Here is an 18544-nt window from a genome sequence, read left to right as displayed (position 1 = left end):
AAGATATACAGGAAGAGACTAGGGATCGGCTTCTGTAGGTAATGATTTTTTGGTTTGGGATGCAATGGGTATGGTGTGTAGGGTATCAGAGGCTCTGTGAACATAAAGGTCAGTGGATAAATGATGGACGGAGTGGTGCTTGAAGGTTTGACTCAATGATGGATGATGTTCAGTCAGCAGAGATTCACGGAAGAACAGGAGTTAGAGGGAGGACTCAATGCTCAATAGAGTTGAGTGGGGATAAAGATCAGCAGGGATGGAATTCAAAGGGAATATAGTTGAGAGGATAATGGAATTCACTGGGGCTGCTCAGAGGGAATGGGGTCTATGGGGGTGGGGATCAGCAGGTGATGTGATCCACAGTGATAGGCTTCGATGGTCATGTGATTCAGTGAGGGGGTGAGGTTTAACGAATGGATTAATTCATTGAACATGCAATTTATTCAGAATGGGGTTCAGGTGACATGCACAGAATTTCAATAGCACATGGAGTTCAGTAGGGTTCACAAGATGAGCTGATACAGTGGAAATGGAATCAACAAATAAAGGTGGCTTATTGGCAAGGAGTTCCATGGTGTGGTTGCATATAGCAGGTCATGGTGTTCAATAGCCATTTGATCTACAGGTTGGCAGAGTTCAGTGGGAATGAGGTTCCAGGGTCAAGGATACAGTTATTAATGGAATTCAATGTGATAGGGTTTAGTGAGTGATGGATTCTTTGTGTTGTGATCCAATAGGGAATGGGATTCAGTGGAGGACACCATTAAGCAGTTGAGATTTAGTAGGTGATTTTGTTCCGTGGGATGGGGGGAGAGGAGAGAAGAGGGAAAAGAGAAGAAAAAGTAGCTGGTCATAACCTTAGGGCAAGTGGATGTATTGAGTAATATTTAACTGGGGTTCCGGGGAAAGCCGAATGCTGATGAGGTAGGGAACGTTGGGATGTAGTCCACTGAAGGAGGGGAACAGCAGCCGAGGGTTTCATTGGGCGCTGTGCTCAAACGGGAATTGGGTTTAGTGGGAATTGGGATTCACAAGGTGGGAATGAGGTTGAACAGGAGGAGAGATTCAGTAAGGATCAGCATCAATAGGGGCTAAGTGACTTACTCGTCGTAACCTTTGCAAAGATAGAAGAGGAGCCTCCAAGCCTGGATGGCGGAGAAGAGGACGGTGAAGAGGCCGATGAAGGTGGTGAATTGGCAGGCGGACTCCGGGCCCCACTCCTCCACCACGAAACGCTGCTTCTCCACCGTCATGTTCTCATTCTGCCACATCCCGCGGGTGAAGAGCAGGCATTTGCCCCCGAAATCACTGCCGTTCTCCGACAGCGGTACCAGTGCCGTGAAACCAAACAGAAAAGCAAGAAAGTACAAGATACACTGACCGAATAAAAAATTATTCAGCCCCATTTCTCAGGATGAAGCAGCTCGCAGAGCAGCCGACTGGCGCCTGCGCGAATCGATTCTCTGACGTCTGGTGGCTGGAGCCGTCCCGGAGCTAAACGGGAGCATCCCGCCGCAGTATCGCTGGAATGCAACGGGAGGCCAGTCGAGCTGAGTGAAGCAGCGGCATTCCTGTAATGTAGCTGGAGGCACTCTGGGGTGAAGCTGCAGCCACTCTGGAATGTAACTGAGAGCACCCTAAAGTGAGGCTGCGGCATCCTTGGAGTGAAACTGGGTGCATGTGGGGTGAAGTTGCGGTATCCCTAGAGTAAATTCTGGAGCAAAGATGGGGCCGACCCGGAGAGCTACTATCTTGGAATGAACCTATAATCATGATAGCTTGGAGCAGGTTTCCGGAGTGAACGTGAGTGCTCCTGGAGCAAAGAGAATACTAGACTACACAGATTGGAATCATTCTGGAGAAAGTTCAGACCAGGTTTAGAGACCATCTCACAGTGATCATAAACTATACCTACACACAAGAAATAGGAGCAGGCATTTCAAATCTGATCTCTTATCATAGCCCCATCATCTGGCCCTAACCCTATATTCCTGGTGTGCCTAACATTTAAACACGTATCAACCTTGAATATAGTCAGCCAATGAGCTGCCACAGCCCATATCCAATGATTCATCATCTTCTGGGTGAAGGAATTTCTTCTCAGCTGAACAACCAATTCGTTGTTTTAAGACAGTGATTCCTGGTTCCAGATACCCTACCGCAGGGGAAAATATCTATCATGTCAAGCCCTGTAAGAAAGTTGTACTTTTCAAAGACATTGTCTCACTTCTTTCTAAGTTCAAGGGAGTATAGAAGAGGTCTGCACATTCTCATACAAGTCCTCCAACCAGGAATCAATCACATATAAATCTTCCTGGAGTAGAGAGGCCAGACCTGCACCAAATATTCTAGACATAGTCTTACCAGGTCAATATATGATTGGAGTAAATCACCTCTGCAACTTTACTCATAACATCTAGCAATAAAAGCCAACATTCTATTTGGCTTAAAATTTGCTTGCTGAACTTGAATATTAAGTTTGGTGATTTGTATTCAAGGATAGCGTATTCAGAAACAGTATATATTCATAAAAATGAAAACACTAATGTCGAAAGTGACTGCCCCGTGCATCAAGACAGCTCTTGACTGTGTGACATCAGGTGGCCCTGAATCACCAGCTGTCCTGCGGAGGACATATAGCCATCCAGACCGTGGCTGCATCCTTCTTATTGTAGAGCCAAGCTGAGATGATGCTAACGTGCCTGGGGGTGAGAGGCATATGAGAGGCAATTCTGAAACAAATGGGACCAGCCTGAACTGAACCTGGGGCTAAACTAGAATAAATCTGAAGCTATCCTGAACCATTTGCTATTCTGGAGTAAACCATGAGTTAATCTGGTGGTTAGTCATGACCCATCCTCAATATGGATCACTGAACTGTACCTGGAATAAACACAATGCTTTCAAGCAGTGAAAAACACATATATGATCATGTACAGAGAGATTTTGATGTGCTGATTGATTAAAAAAATGTAAACCCACCAGTACAACCAATCAGGAAACCAAGTGATACACTAGCCTTCAGTAGAAAGTGGTTGAAATACAGAAGTTAAGATTAAAAAGGCTTTGATGACTTTAATCTAAATCTACATGCAGATTTGATCCGACAAATGATCTGTCTTGGAATCTATTCAACTTCGGTTTACTAAATAGGTTAGTGACTAATATCCATTAAAAACCCTTAACTTCCCATAGCAATCTGGACTACAACTCACTCAACCCTGTAAAGCTTCCACTGTATCTCCCCATTTCTCCAGCTCTGTCATACCTGAGCTAATGACAGCATCTTCTATACATTTTACATAATGTTTTTTCCTTTTTCTTTAACTGTGGTAAGAAAGAAGAGGCAGAAACCCGCAAACCATTGACCTGTAGACCTGATATCTGTAGTTGTGAAAACATTGGAATCTATTATAAAGCATGTTATCTCAGGACACTTAGAAAATAATTAATATAATTGAGCTGAGTCAGCATTGATTTACAAAAAAAAATCATGTTTGACCAATTTATTGAAAATAGTTGAGGACATCTCCAGCAGTTGAAATGAGAAAGAACCAATAGATGTGGTGTATATGGATTTTGATCAGGTTTTTGATAAGATCCCATAGAGGAGGTTGGTGAACAAGGTTAGAGCACACTGAAGTGGGAGTAAGTTACTAGCAAAGACTGAGAGTTTGCTTATAGATCAAATACAAAAGTAGGATTTTAAAAATTTTTCTTGGGTTGACAGGCTGTGGCCTATGGGATAGGTGTGATGTTTAACAATCTATGTTGACTATTTGGTTGAATTTGGCCAAATATAAAGTTTCCAAATTTGCTGAAGGCACAATAGTGATGGAAATGTAAAGGAATACTTCATGAGGTTATAGACAAGCTGAATGGGCAGCAAGAGACAGATAGAGTACTGTGGAGAAAAAAATATGAGTTTATCTATTTCTTTACTGAAAAACAAAAATGTTGAGTATTTCTAAAATGGTAACTGGGAAATACTGATACTCAGAGACACCTGGGTGTCTTTATATGCAGGTCACTGAAAGCTACCATGTAGATGAAACTAACAATTAAGAAGATAAATGATATATTCTCCTTAAATGCAAGCAGATTTGAATACAAGGCATAAAATGAATTATTAGAATTATTTAAGTTCTTTGTAAGACTACTTTTGGAATATTGTGTACACTTTTGGTCTCCTTATCTAAAAAGGTGCTTGTTCTAAGGCAATACAATGAAGATTTACCAGATTGATTCCTGAAATGGCAGGGTATCATAAGGAAAGATCAAGACATTAGGCTTCTGTTCTCTACAAGTTAGAAGAATGAGAATATCTGTATAAAGATATAGGAAATGCCACTTAATAGGATCACCAAAGCTGATCTCCAAATCATAATCAAGAACTTAACTGGTACAAACAGATTGACACAATGGCAACAAGAGGATGGGAGAATAAGATTAATGTATGACAAGAGGCTCCCTCATTTCTTCCCCCGTATTCTTGTCAGGAATAATATGGTATATTAAAGACACATACACATGGAAATTAGCCTAGAACAGAGGAGTCCAATTGAGTGGTGTACCTGACAGGTAACATTCTATTTCCACCACCTCTACCATTAGCACATGGTGGATGTCTGGGTACTAGCTACAAGATATATCATCAATGCCATGTCATAAGTCATTCTGAACTAAACATAGGCACCTTCTTTCATTATACGAATCAGAATCCTGTAATTGCCTATTTCAAAACATTACATAATGGTGTTTCTTGACTAGCAGGGACTGCTAGTACCTGCTGGCTTGATAGCATCACCAACAAACCAGAAAAAAAGAAAATATCTGTTATTACCAAATACAAGTAAAGTAGGAGAGTTTTCAGCTATATTTTGATCACATGATTATTCATTTGTGGTAGATAGATGAACACAACTTCAGATATAATTATTCAGCTTGAACCACTGCTGTTGAGTCCATCTGAAGTTCTTTCTTTTTTCTGATGATTTTTGCAACATCATTCTTCAGTTTCGCAACACTGCCTTCCAATTCTTCTCCAAGTGTTTGAATCATTTCACTCTGTTCATTCACAAAATACCTCAAGCGGTGAATATGCTCTTCATCCTAAAATAAAATGCACAAGGAATACTGATTAATTGGCAATATTAAAGGTTTCCTATCCATTACGTAGTGGGATTTAAAAGCGTTACTCAAAGGAGCTAACAAAGTCCCCTTTAATTTAACAAATTATTAAATTGCAGAAAGCAATCAATATCAATATGAAAATGCATACTGGGACATATAATGGAAGAATAACACCTTTACAATCGGAAAGTGCAACATAAAGACTGAAGTCATGATTAATATAATTTTTAGTGTTCCGGGTGTATTTTCTCTCATCATTGCATTCAACTGTATTGTGGAGAAGATCCCTCAGATACACCCAGACTGTCACCACTAAAGTACAGTAAACTGTCAAGATTTACTTTGTGTAAACACATGAAATTCTGTAGATGAAGGAAATCTTGAGCAACACACATAAAATGCTGGAAAACTCAGTAAACCAAGCAGCATCTATGGAGGGAAATGAATAATTGACGTCTCGGGCTAAGACCCTTCACCAGGACTTGTCCCGAAACATAGATGATTTATTCCACTCCACAGATGCTGCCTGACTTGCTGAGCTCCTTTACTTTGTGTAACTGCTTACTTCAACTTACAATGGAAAAATAACTTATTTTCACAGTGTCCCTGCTCAGGATGCTCGCAATTGGCAAGAGAATACATTCTCTGGTGATTTTTGCAACATCATTCTTCGGTTTCTCAATACTGCCTTTCAATTCTTCTCCAAGTTTTGGAATCATAGAACTCCTTTCACTCACAAAATACTGAGCTCCTCCAGCATTTTGTGTGTGTTGCTTGATTTCCAGCATCTGCAGATTTTATCTTGTTTGTAAGAGAATACATTGAGTCTCTTTCCTGCTTCACAACGTAATGTTGTAAGGATAGCAGATATTTTTGTCTATCATTCATGCTGCTCTATTATTAGAGGAGACTTCCTATCTTATTTGCTCATCTCTGCAGCACGCAAAATTATTGCCAGATAATAAATCAAAATCTTTCTTATGGCAGTCTTCGAACCTGGGAACATAAAAGCTAATTTAAGATTATCATTATAGCCAAAGGTGTGTTCAGAAAGACCAGAGAATGAACAGAGAACATTTTGATTGTCATGACTCAATGTCTGCTCACGGGTTTACATAAAGAAAGCTACTCCCTGCATTTTAAAGCCTATATGTGGAACATAAACTGGCAAAACCACACCAGACACATAAAAATCTTCAATAATGAGCATAAGGCCTTCCAGAAATTCAAAGTAAATTTTATTATTGAAGTACATATATGTCACTGTATACAATCCTGAGATTCATTTTCTTATGGGCATACTCAGCAAATCCACAGAATAGTACCTATAACAGGACCAGTGAAAGAATAACCAGAGTGCAGAAGACAACAAACTGTGCAAATGCAAATATAAATAAATAGCAATAAATAATGAGACCATGAGATAAAGAGTCCTTAAAGTGAGATCATTGCTTGTGGGAAGCAACTCAGTGATGGGGCAAGTGAGGGTAGTTATCCCCTTTTATTCAAGAGTCTCATGGCTGAGGGGTAGTAACTGTTCTTTTTGCAGCCCACAGAAAGTCATCTATTATTGCTGGTGCCATCTTGTCTTCAGGGACCAGGTACTAAGTTTAAAAAAATAAGAGTCATTGTGTTTTACAGCACAGAAGCAGACCCCTTGGCCTACCATGCCTAAGCTCATGCATGCCCATGTATACTAATCACACTTGCCTGGCTCACCCTGGAACTCATGTGATCTAGCCTCCAGGCCAGTCTACCATGCTTTATCTCATCAAAGGCCTTGATATATGTCTACTTCATGGCATATCAATTCTTTCAGTTACCTCTTCAAAAACTAAATCAGATTTGTGAAATGTTTTTCCATGCACAAGTCATGCTCACTATCCCTAATCTATCCTTCATTTCTATATGCAAATAAATCCTATCTCTTAGAACCACTTCCAATAACAATCCCACCACTCCCTGTCCTGTAGTTCACTGGTTTGTACTTGCAGCCCTCCTTAAATAAAGGTACAACATTAGCTATCCACACAACACACACAAAATGCTGGAGGAATTCAGCAGGCCGGGCAACATCTATGGAAAAAGTACAGGAGACGTTTCAGTCCTGCCAAAGGGTCCTGGCCCGAAACATCAACTGTATTTTTTTCCACAGATGCTGCCTGGCCTGCTGAGTTCCTCCAGCATGTTGTGTGTGTTGCTCAGGTTTCCAGCATCTGCAGATTTTCTCTTGTTTATGATTAACTACCTACCAGTCTTCTGGAACCTTGTCTGTGACTAACAAAGATACAAAAGTCTTTGTCAAGGCCCCAGGAATTTCCAACACTTGCTCCCCATAACATTCTAGGATATACATGGTCAGGTTCCAGGGATGTATCCACCTTCATGCTTTACAACTCCTCCAACACCTCCAGCACCTCCATCTTTATAGTGTTGGTATGATCTAGAACATCACTGCTCCTTTCCCTGAACTCATAGCTTCCATGTGCATCTCCATAGTAAATACAGAACAGAAGTATTCACCAGCCATTTCCCGTAATTTCCCATGAAGATTACCATGGATGATTAAATGACCTATCTTATTCTTAATACATTACAGAATCTTTTAGGATTCTCCACAGAAATTAGTGATCATAATGCCATGAGATTCAAAATAAATATGGAAAAAGAGAGGTCTGGACCATGGGTTGAGATTCTACAGCTCAATACAAGAGGACATGGCTTTAAGGTAAGGGGTGGGAAGTTCAAGGGGGATATTAGAGGAAGGTTTTTTTACTCAGAGAGAGGTTGGTGTGTGGAATGCACTGCCTGAGTCAGTGGTGGAGGCAGATACACTGGTGAAGTTTAATTGACTACTAGACAGGTATATGGAGAAATTTAAGGTGGGGGGGTATTATATGGGAGGCAGAGTTTGAGGGTTGGCACAACAATGTGGGCTGAAGGGCCTGTACTGTGCTGTACTATTCTATGTTCTATGTTCTATGTTCTATTATCTTATCTGCCAAGAATATCTCAAAACCGCTTATTGCCCTCCTCCTTTCCTTCTTAATTATACTGTTACATCCTTTATATCCCAGAGACTCACTTAATCCCAGCTGCCTCAACCTGACCTATACCTCCTTTTCCTTGGCCAAGGTTAAAGTGAAGGACAAGATAGGGAAGATTAGGGAATGGACTGAGAGTTGCTGTGAATTGTTAGCCTATCCCTTGAGGGAAAAGGAACTGGAAAACAATTTCCTGGAAAAAAGATGAAATTATTCTGCATTCTGATAACTGTTTTTGAACAGTAAAGAATGCCATTATTTTATGTGCCAGGACATACATTTGATTGAAACTATAGCTGAGGAAAATGTTCAAAATTTTCCCACATTATTCAACTCAAATTGTCATTTGAAATTACAGCTGTGGCTTGAAATTAGCTTATCTATAAGCTTATAACTTGTTTTCCTTGACAGGTAAAAAATGAATGGGTTAACAATACTTCCAATAGCCAGAACCTTTTATTGGCATTTCCAAAATTTGTCTATTGAAATTATATCTAGCAGCAAATTTTCTAGGCTTACCCATGATTATAAAATTATAGAATTGCATGTATTAAATAAATAAGTGAAAGTCAAGATGATGGCCAGTTTTTGATGTGAATGCCAGGACAGATAATGATGCCAGCAGGATATCTCATCAACAAAATCCTTGCAGTAACAAAGTTATACATTCTTAAACTGAAATGGAATAAAAGAAGACTAAAATGGTTACATGATGAATGAACTCCAGATCTAAGCATAAACCTGTGGATTAGTTATGGCCCAAGTAATTCGCTGTATCTATTATATTTTGCATGAATACTGAACAGCAATTTTTCTCTCTCTATTGTTCATCAGTTTTGTGGACTGGCAGGTGCAAGCTCCAAGAAAATCATGTTCTTGAGATGTGAATGCTCATATGAAAGATTAATGATAGTGGGGTGCTTACAGCAGATTTAACAAGATATAGTCCATACCTATTGCAAGTTTAACAAGAAGCAGTCTGCAATTGATAGCTAGGTGATTTTACATTCAGATATGTTATAAAGGTGTATGTAAGAACCCAAATTAATTTCAGTTATCCAGCAGCTCTAATGTCTCATGAATGATGAAAGTCCAATGGTGATTTCAAATACTTTCACTCAAATGCAATAAATTCTTTTAGCTTATCATTAAAAAAGTGTTTTTATAGTTATAGATTCATAGAACACAGAAACACTCCTGGGCTCACTGAGGCTGTGCTTACCATTAAGCATCCATTTACACTAATCGCCAATTGGAAATTCCACACTCACACACTCAGTTTTCCAATGAAATTTTCAATTGCTCTTGAAACAATTTTCTGGGGTAAAATTCCATGACATAATGTCAACAATAAAGCAACATCCAAAAATCACCCCGTGTGATTTTCATCCAGTCTGATCTGGAAAAGTGCAGTTCCTATGTATTCATGAAACAATCAGCTTTTTTAAAGTTTTCCATGAGACAGAGCAATTTAAATTGGTCAACACTCAAACTGCATTCTTTACCCGCACAGATCTTTGAACTCCTATGCCTTCAAATATGGAATCACAATACTGCCTGGACTGCTATAATTCAGTCTCAGGATCATTCCAGACTGGTGTTGCTGATTTCTGCCACATAGAGTCATAATGTCAGACAGCACTAAACACAGACGCAAGCCCTTTGGTCCGGTCAGTTCATAGAGAACACAATCCACCAACCAAAAATCGAAAATATGGAATAAAATTCCCTCTCATGGAATCTGCGTGTTTTTAAAAAAAAGTAAGTGTAGCTTTTTTTTCCCACAACGCGCACTTGTTGACTCATATTCAAATGATGTGTCTTTGCATTACAGAAAATCAGAATGCATTCCACTTTCAAGCAGTGTAACCCACCAGGATCACCAGAACATAAATGCAATTTGCTGCTACGGTTGCAACCTGACCTTGACTGCTGCTCTCTGCACAACTATTTTTAAAGGACATATTACATGTTCCAGTTGTAATCTTGCTGGAGCAAAATACTATAGATCTAACTCAGAAAAGTACTGCCAATTCTGTTTTTCTCTCTCTCACATCCTCTCTGTATATTTACAATATATTTTATGAAGCATATGAATTTGCACATATTGTAATGTATCTATTGAACCATTTTCTTGGACTGATGTGTTTTTCTAGCATTTGTTTTATTTCTCATGTACTCTGGTCATCTGTAAAATGTCTTGATGCTTCTTGCTGTGCTGTGTGATTTGAGATTCTATTTCTCACTCTAACATTTTGACTTGGCTTCCTCACCTCTGCATTATTTCAGGTCCATTGCTTATATTTTCTTCAAAGTGTTTCTGTTTCTTCCTTTCTTTGGGTTCCTTTTACTAAACTATCCATCAGCCATGTTTTGCTGCACTTATCTGTTATAAATGGAAAACTCCTTTCAATAAGCCGCGTACACCATTAAATACATTTTCCAAGTTTCACTGAGTATTCGAAGCTAGCCACTTTTTGTTGGCCTACAATTACGTAATTAACATATAATTAGTTAACAACCCTGAACAAAATAATAACATCCTGACATTATATGCTTTATTTGATTAGCCTGGGTAAATCCTTTTATATGTGTAATCATATCCCCATAGGTAGAAACATATTTAATTATTTCCTGCTCTTCAAAGATCAGTTTTGTGAGGATATGTATGGGTTGATACAGTACTTTATGAAACAAATTTAAAAATCCCTTCTAAAGCAATGTTTTCATATTTTTACAGCAATATTGTTGTAATTCTGTTATTTATTTTCCTCTGGTTGACTACTACACCAGTGTTTAGCAGATGTATGAATTTTAATGTCAATGTATGAATTTCAATATGTATAAATTCATATATTTTATAAACATCTCACAGATACATGCTACATTTAACAATAATGTTATAGTTGTTTATTAAAAGCCTACACTGTCTGGGATTCCCGTATTATGTCAACAAATGTAGAATACAGAATCATTCAAAGATCCACATAACTGAGACTATTGAATCTAGTTCAATTTTTCTCCGTTATAAGGTCATCAGTTTTGAGTCTGATTATGGTTCCACTTTTCATATTCAGAAGTATTAGTAGAAAACTTGCCATAAATCAGATTGACGGTGATTTGTCTCCCCTACAGAGAGTACTCTGGCACGGTTGATGCAGAAAATATTAACAGTGCTGTAAAAAGTACACTCTCTTGCTGGTGTTCAGTTTTCATTGGGGCAAGGCACTCTGCATCCAATAACCATTTTATGGAGGCAAATGGGAACCAATCTAATGGAAAAAAAGCTATTTCAGTTTTCCTTTCTGATTAATTGTATTGCAGATCAAGTCAGAATAAAGAAAACGTTTACTGCTCTGTTCTCTAATTTTAATTTTATAGTATGCGGAGCTTGCATTATTGTAAATTATCAATAGTTGTACAAAGTGTGATGGAATTAGCCTTCTTGGCACCAATCCTCCTATAAATGTCCAGTATCCATTTTAGCTGAAGTCATTATAATCAGTTTCAATAACCTACAATATATCCTTGTACCATATGAAAATAGAAAATAGCGTGGAAAATGTCTGCACACCTGTCAACACAGAGCATTTAAATGCACATTATGACAGTAAGTTCTCAACAGTAAGATTTGTTTTTGTTATGTATTTTTCAAGATGCAAAGCCAGCATTTAATGCCCATCAACCTAATTGCCCTTAAGGGGTTGAGGAACCACCTTCTTGAACTGCTGAGCTTCATCTCCAACATAGCAGCTATAATAGAGCTGATTGGCTTGCTGTGCCATTGCAGAGGGCAGTTAAGGGTCAATCATATTGCAGGGTTTAAGACTCACATATAGGCCAGACTCAGTAAGGATGGTAGAATTTCTTTCTCAAGGATATTAATGAATCAGGCAACTTTGTACAATAATCTAGTACTTTTAAGGTCACCATTATAAATACTAGTTTTTTAAAAGCATTGTAATTGTGTTTAAATTTCACAGCTAGCGTGGCAGACTTGAACCTTGGAGCAACTCACACAAAGTACTGGCATATAATAGGTGATCAGCAGGTTAGGCTACATCTATAGTGGGGAACCAGTTGTTAACAATTTGGGCCAAAACCCTTCCTCGGCACTGGAAAGGGAGGGGGAAGAAGCCAGAATAAGAAGGTGGGAGAGGGAGAAGGAGTACAAGCTGGCAAATGACAGATGAAACCAGCTAAGGGGGAAGGCGGGTGGATGATGGAAGGGGGATGGATTAAGAAGCTGAGAGGTGATAGGCAGAAGCAGTAGAGGGCTGAAGGTGAAGGAGTCTGATAGGACAGGAGAGAGGACCATGGGAGAAGGGGAAGGAGGAGGGGCGTTAGAGGGAAGTTACAGGCAAATGAGGAGAAGAGAAGGGGTAGAGGGGAGAAATAACTGGAATTTAGAGAAATTGATGTTCATGCCATCAGATTGCTACCCAGACAGAATATGAAATGTTGCTCCTCCAACCTGAGAGTGGCCTCATTGTGGCAGTAGTGAAGACATGGACCGACATGTCAGAGTTGGAATAGGAAGTCGAATTGAACTGGGTGGCCAGTGGGAAATCTCGCCTTTAGTGGTGCACAGAGTGAAGGTGTTGCACTTGCAGATGAGGTGTTGTCTCACCTGCAAGGACTATTTGGGACCCTTAATGGTGGTAAGAAAGGAGGTATAGGGGCAGGTGCAGCACCAGTCCAGTTTGCAGAGATAAGTGCCAGGAGGGAGATCAATGGGGAGGGATGAGTGGACACAGGAGTCATGTAGAGCCTTTCTAATCTATCACCTATCACATAATTTAGTGCATTTTTTGTGGTTGAACATGGTCCGTCCACAAGATAAATAGATCCCTCGCCAACATAGGCTTTGATCATAACAATCATTTAACCAGTGATACAGAACACATTCTAAAATTATGCATTTTTTCATCCAGATTGCATCAATCAAACTTGCACAACTAGTGAGAATTCTGCCCAATAGTGATGTCTTTTTCATTGAACTCGATTTCACTAGTCCCGAAGTACTGCTGATGCTGGAATCTGAAATTAAAATAATAAATGCTAGTGTTACATGGAAGGTCAAGCAACTACTGTGAAATTAAGAAAAAACAGTTTACTTTCAACTCCTCAAAATAAAGTTGTTTCATCAGCTGTAAACCTGAGGTGGGACTGCTTCATAGAACATAGAACGTGGAACAGTACAGCACAGGAACAGTCCATTCGGCCCATGTTGTGCCGAACCAGCAAAAAGCAAATCAAAAACATCCAAACACTAATCCCTCCTACCTACACTATGTCCATATCCCTCCATCTTCCTTTCATCCACGTGCCTGTCCAAACGTCCTTTAAAAGCCTCTAATGTATTTGCCTCTACCACCATACCAGGCAGCACATTCCAGGCATTCACAACTCTTTGAGTAAAAAACTTACCCCTCACATCCCCCTTGAACCTACCCCTTCCCACTTTCAATACTTGCTTTCTGATATTAGACATTTCAATCCTGAGAAGCAGATACTTTCTGTGCACTCTATCTATGCCTCTCATAATCTTATAAAACTCTGTCACATCTCCCCTCAGCCTCCGACGCTTCAGAGAAACCAATCCAAGTTTAACCAGCCTCTCATAATAGCATGTGCCCTCTAAACAGACAGCATCCTGGTAAACTTCTTCTGCATTCTCTCCAAAGTCTCAACATCATTCCTATAGCAAAGCAACTAGAACTGTACACAATACTCCAGATGTGGCCTCATGTGGCCATGAGAGAGGTCTAGAGGGAGATGAGGACCATCACTGGGTTCTGGCAAACTAGCAACAGAGGAACTGAAGGCAGTGTGGACAGGGCCAATCAACTTAACCTGTTCTTTTACAGCTTTGACATTGTGGTCCCTGCCCATCCCCCACATAAGCCATCTGTTGTCGGCCCCCAACCAACACATATTCCACTCTCTCCTCCTACCCTTCCTCATAGTACCCCACCCTGCTCTCATGACTATACCCCTTCCCCACACGAAACCACCACGGTGGGTTTCACAGCTGAACAGGTGAGAAGACAGCTGAAACGTCTCAACCCAAGCAAGGCTGCAGGACTGGATGGTGTCAGTACTGGGGTGCTCAAAGCCTGTGCCCCTCAGCTATGTGGAGTACTTCGCCATGTATTCAACCTGAGCCTGAGGCTCCAGAGGGTTCGTGTACTGTGGAAGATGTCCTGCCTTGTCCCTGTGCCAAAGACGCTGCACCCCAGCATCCTCAATGACTACAGACCGGTGGCATTGACCTCCCACATCATGAAGACCCTAGAGAGACTTGTTCTGGAGCTGCTCCAGCCTATGGTCAGGCAACACTTAGATCCCCTCCAGTTCGCCTACCAGCCCCGACTAGGAGTTGAGGATGCCATCGTCTACCTGCTGAACCGTGTCTACGCCCACCTGAACAAGCCAGCGAGCACAGTGAGGGTCATGTTTTTTGACTTCTCCAGTGCGTTCAACACCATCCGCCCTGCTCTGCTGGGGCAGAAGCTGACAGCGATGCAGGTGGATGCTTCCCTGGTATCATGGATTCTTGATTACCTGACTGGCAGACCACAAAACGTGTGCTTGCAACACTGTGTGTCCAATAGAGTGATCAGCAACACTGGGGCTCCACAGGGGACTGTCTTCTCTCCCTTTCTCTTCACCATTTACACCTTGGGCTTCAACTACTGCACACAGTCTTGTCATCTTCAGAAGTTTTCGGATGACTCTGCCATAGTTGGATGCATCAGCAAGGGAGATGAGGCTGAGTACAGGGCTACGGTAGGAAACTTTGTCACATGGTGTGAGCAGAATTATCTGCAGCTTAATGTGAAAAAGACTAAGGAGCTGGTGGTAAACCTGAGGAGAGTTAAGGTACCGGTGACCCCTGTTTCCATCCAGGGGGTCAGTGTGGACATGGTAGAGGATTACAAATACCTGGGGATACGAATTGACAATAAACTGGACTGGTCAAAGAACACTGAGGCTGTCTACAAGAAGGGTCAGAGCCGTCTCTATTTCCTGAGGAGACTGAGGTCCTTTAATATCTGCCAGACGATGCTGAGGATGTTCTACGAGTCTGTGATGGCCAGTGCTATCACGTTTGCTGTTGTGTGCTGGGGCAGCAGGCTGAGGGTGGCAGACACCAACAGAATCAACAAACTCATTCGTAAGGCAGTGATGTTGTGGGGATGGAACTGGACTCTCTGACGGTGGTGTCTGAAAAGAGGATGCTGTCTAAGTTGCATGCCATCTTGGTCAATGTCTCCCATCCACTACATGATGTACTGGTTGGGCACAGGAGTACATTCAGCCAGAGACTCATTCCACCAAGATGCAGCACAGAGCATCATAGGAAGTCATTCCTGCCTGTGGCCATCAAACTTTACAACTCCTCCCTTGGAGGGTCGGGCACCCTGAGCCAATAGGCTGGTCCTGGACTTATTTCATAATTTACTGGCATAATTTACATAGTACTATTTAACTATTTATGGTTCTATTACTATTTATTATTTATGGTGCAACTGTATCGAAAACCAATTTCCCCCTGGGATCAATAAAGTATGACTATGACTATGACTATAATCAGAGCTTTAAAAAGTTGCAGCATAATACCCTGATTTTTGAATTCAATGCTTCAACTAATAAAAGCAAGCATTTCATAAGCCTTCTTAACCACCCCGTCGACCTGTGTAGCCACTTTCAAGGAGCTAAGAACTTAGATCCCAAGATCTCCCCACTCAGCAACACCGTTAAGGGTCTTGTCCCTAACAGTTTACTACCTCCTTGCATGTGCCCTACCAAGGTGCAACACCTCTCCTTTATCTGTGTTAAATTCCGTCTGTCATTTCTCAGCTCTTATCTGCAAATGATCTATATCATCTTGTATTCTTTGACAGTCTTCTATGCTATTCAAAACTCCACCAATCTTGGTGTTATCCACAAAGTTGCTAACCCACCCATTTACACTTTCATCCAATCACTTATATACATCACAAACAGCAAAGGTCCCGGCACAGATCCCTGTGGAACTCCACTAATTACAGACTTCCAGCTCGAATAAGTCCCTTCAACCACTACCCTCCGCGCAAGCCGGTTCTGAACTCAAATTGCCAATTCAGCATGTACCCCATACATCTTAATCTTCTGGATTAGCCTGTCGTGAGGGACTTTGTCAAACAAAGCTTCAGGCAATATTACAAAACTGGAATTTCAATTTCATCCTTTCTTGTTGCTTTGACTCTGTGCTTTATAAAGCACTAACATCCAAGTAGATCTCTTGCATAAAATGGTGAATTGAGTGAAAATTCATTAGATGAAACACTAGTATGATCTATACCTTGAAAGATGCATTATAATGTTGAGCAATACACACAAAAAACTGCAGGAACTCAGCAGGTCAGGCAACATCCATGGAGAGGAATAAACAACTCATGTTTTGGACCGAGACCCATCATCAGGACCTGAGTTCCTCCAGCATTTTGTGTGTGTTCCGGATTTCCAGAATCTGCAGAATCTCCTGTGATTATGATAATGCATTATACTGTATGGTTCCTATTAAAGCAGTTTACTGCACAACTTTCTGAAAGTATCCCTAGTCACACTCCCAATGGCAGTCTGATACAAGCAATATACCATGACTGCAAAGCAGGAATACTTTGCTGCAAAGAACAGAAAGGGACTCCCTAGACATACTGAAAGAGACATTAATTCTCATATGTGAGACAAATGCCAAGACTGAAGTCCTGTTATGCCAAAGGTGGAAGGTGGAGGATGGGGGAGGGTGTTGGAGAGGAGGGAAGGTGATCCTCACTGGAGACTTACTCGGGAAGAGCCTGGCAGGAGGTAGCTCCAGCTGTCTCTTCCAGAATCAAGGATCCTCAATCATTTAAGGTTCAAAGGCTCATTATTCGAAACATAAACCATAACCATAAACCGTAAACCTTAAACTATTACATATGTCCTCACAAGAAATGGTGGTAGTAAGAGAGCCATCTGAGTAGCACATTCATTCACGTGTTAATAACATATTCATCCATGTGTGGTGTTGCAAGTGGATCTGATATGGGAGATTATTATGCATCACCTGTGCTTTCATAGCCAATTAATGCAATTCCACATTGATGTTAGAGATTGGAGTGTGTGGAGATGGATTTGTCCGGACTGGGTACAATAATTGGGCAGACTCTTTATGAAAGGTCTCCCTCCATCTGTGAGATGCTTATTGCCCAAGGTGAAAGCTCCCCTTTTCTGAACTGCTAGTTTTCTGCTGAGACATTCTCCTCTTCCTTTCACTCCTAATGTTATTTAGCCTGCAATCCAGATCTTACTAGTGGTCTGACTGCTGTTTTCTCTCTTCCTCCAGCTACTCTTTTTCCCCAGATTGTTGGGCTGTGGTAAATACAGCTAAGTCCTTTTTATGTTTGATGTCTACTAACAGATCCAATTTCAAGTCAGGGTGGTCTTAGAAATGGCCTGGTAAGATGGTTGAAGTGCATAGTGTCAAATATAGTAAGCTTGTAAACAATTTGGTGCAACTGCAGACATTTGCCAGGGAAAAGGATGGAGTCACTGGCTAGCAACCAATTTTCTGAGAACTCAAAACATTAACAGTATAATGTTGTGCATCACTTACTGAATGCTAACCACTTGCAAACACTGTGTGTCATTCTAAAATTCTGTTTTGCAATGATATTTTATTTCTGTTGAAAGTTAAACAGGGTCAAAGCCCTTCTTCCGTTACTTGAGTTCTTCACTGGTGTCTTATTCAATGTCAATGTAAAGATATATAAAGATAACTCTCCTCTTACTAGTGGCCTGAGTTGCTTCAAGCGGATGAGTCGTCCTCTCACTCCAATCATGCTGAAGTAAAAGGTCTTGAGTGCTTTTGCAAACTCAGCATCCGCAGTGGGAAATGGTGACCTTTGACAAGATTGATCACCAGCGAACTTCACTGAAACTCCATCTGCAAACAAACAAAAGGAAAGTTGAGAGTTAAAGCAATGAAGGTGATATTATCAGGAAAAAAGCAGCTCATATTTATCAGCACTACCAAGCTTTGAAGAAAAGTTTCTCATTTTTTGTGCCTTCTTTTGCAGTTTGCTATTTTCACTTCTCAAGGCTTGGTTTGCTTCTCGAAGATTTTTTGCTTCTTGTTCCATCATTCTTAGTTGCTGAGATAGTTTGAATTTATGTTCTTCTTCATCCTGCATGATCAGATATCAAAATAAATTAAATATAAAAGGTTTCTGGAATTTTTTCATTCTGTTTATCAGATTAAATTTGCGAAATATATGAAAGCATTAATAGTTCTTATTGCTAAACAAACCACAGGTATCTGTGGTCTGTGTTGTAAA

At 40.6% G+C, this 18544-nt stretch overlaps 2 protein-coding genes across 2 annotated transcripts in view; both read right to left on the bottom strand.

Moving 5' to 3' along the window:
- Positions 1 to 1434, bottom strand: part of LOC140203599 (transmembrane protein 179-like) — a 30114-nt gene extending 28680 nt beyond the window's left edge. Inside the window, exon 1 of the mRNA XM_072269650.1 lies at positions 1105 to 1434. Coding sequence (XP_072125751.1) covers positions 1105 to 1406 — 302 coding nt within the window. The 5' untranslated portion in view covers positions 1407 to 1434. The remainder of the gene's footprint in view (positions 1 to 1104) is intronic.
- A 3501-nt stretch (positions 1435 to 4935) lies between these two features.
- LOC140193985 (kinesin-like protein KIF28P) overlaps positions 4936 to 18544 on the bottom strand; it is an 88453-nt gene continuing 74844 nt past the window's right edge. The window contains exons 17-19 of the mRNA XM_072251255.1: positions 18241 to 18394; positions 17999 to 18153; positions 4936 to 5112 (exon numbers count right to left, since the gene is read on the bottom strand). Of these exons, the coding sequence (XP_072107356.1) occupies positions 4936 to 5112; positions 17999 to 18153; positions 18241 to 18394 (486 nt within the window). The remainder of the gene's footprint in view (positions 5113 to 17998; positions 18154 to 18240; positions 18395 to 18544) is intronic.

Source organism: Mobula birostris, chromosome 1 (genome assembly GCF_030028105.1).
Source record: "Mobula birostris isolate sMobBir1 chromosome 1, sMobBir1.hap1, whole genome shotgun sequence".
Lineage (NCBI taxonomy): Eukaryota > Metazoa > Chordata > Chondrichthyes > Myliobatiformes > Myliobatidae > Mobula > Mobula birostris.
The sequence above is the reverse complement of the archived record's forward strand: the minus strand, read 5'-3'. Positions and strand labels throughout refer to the sequence as shown.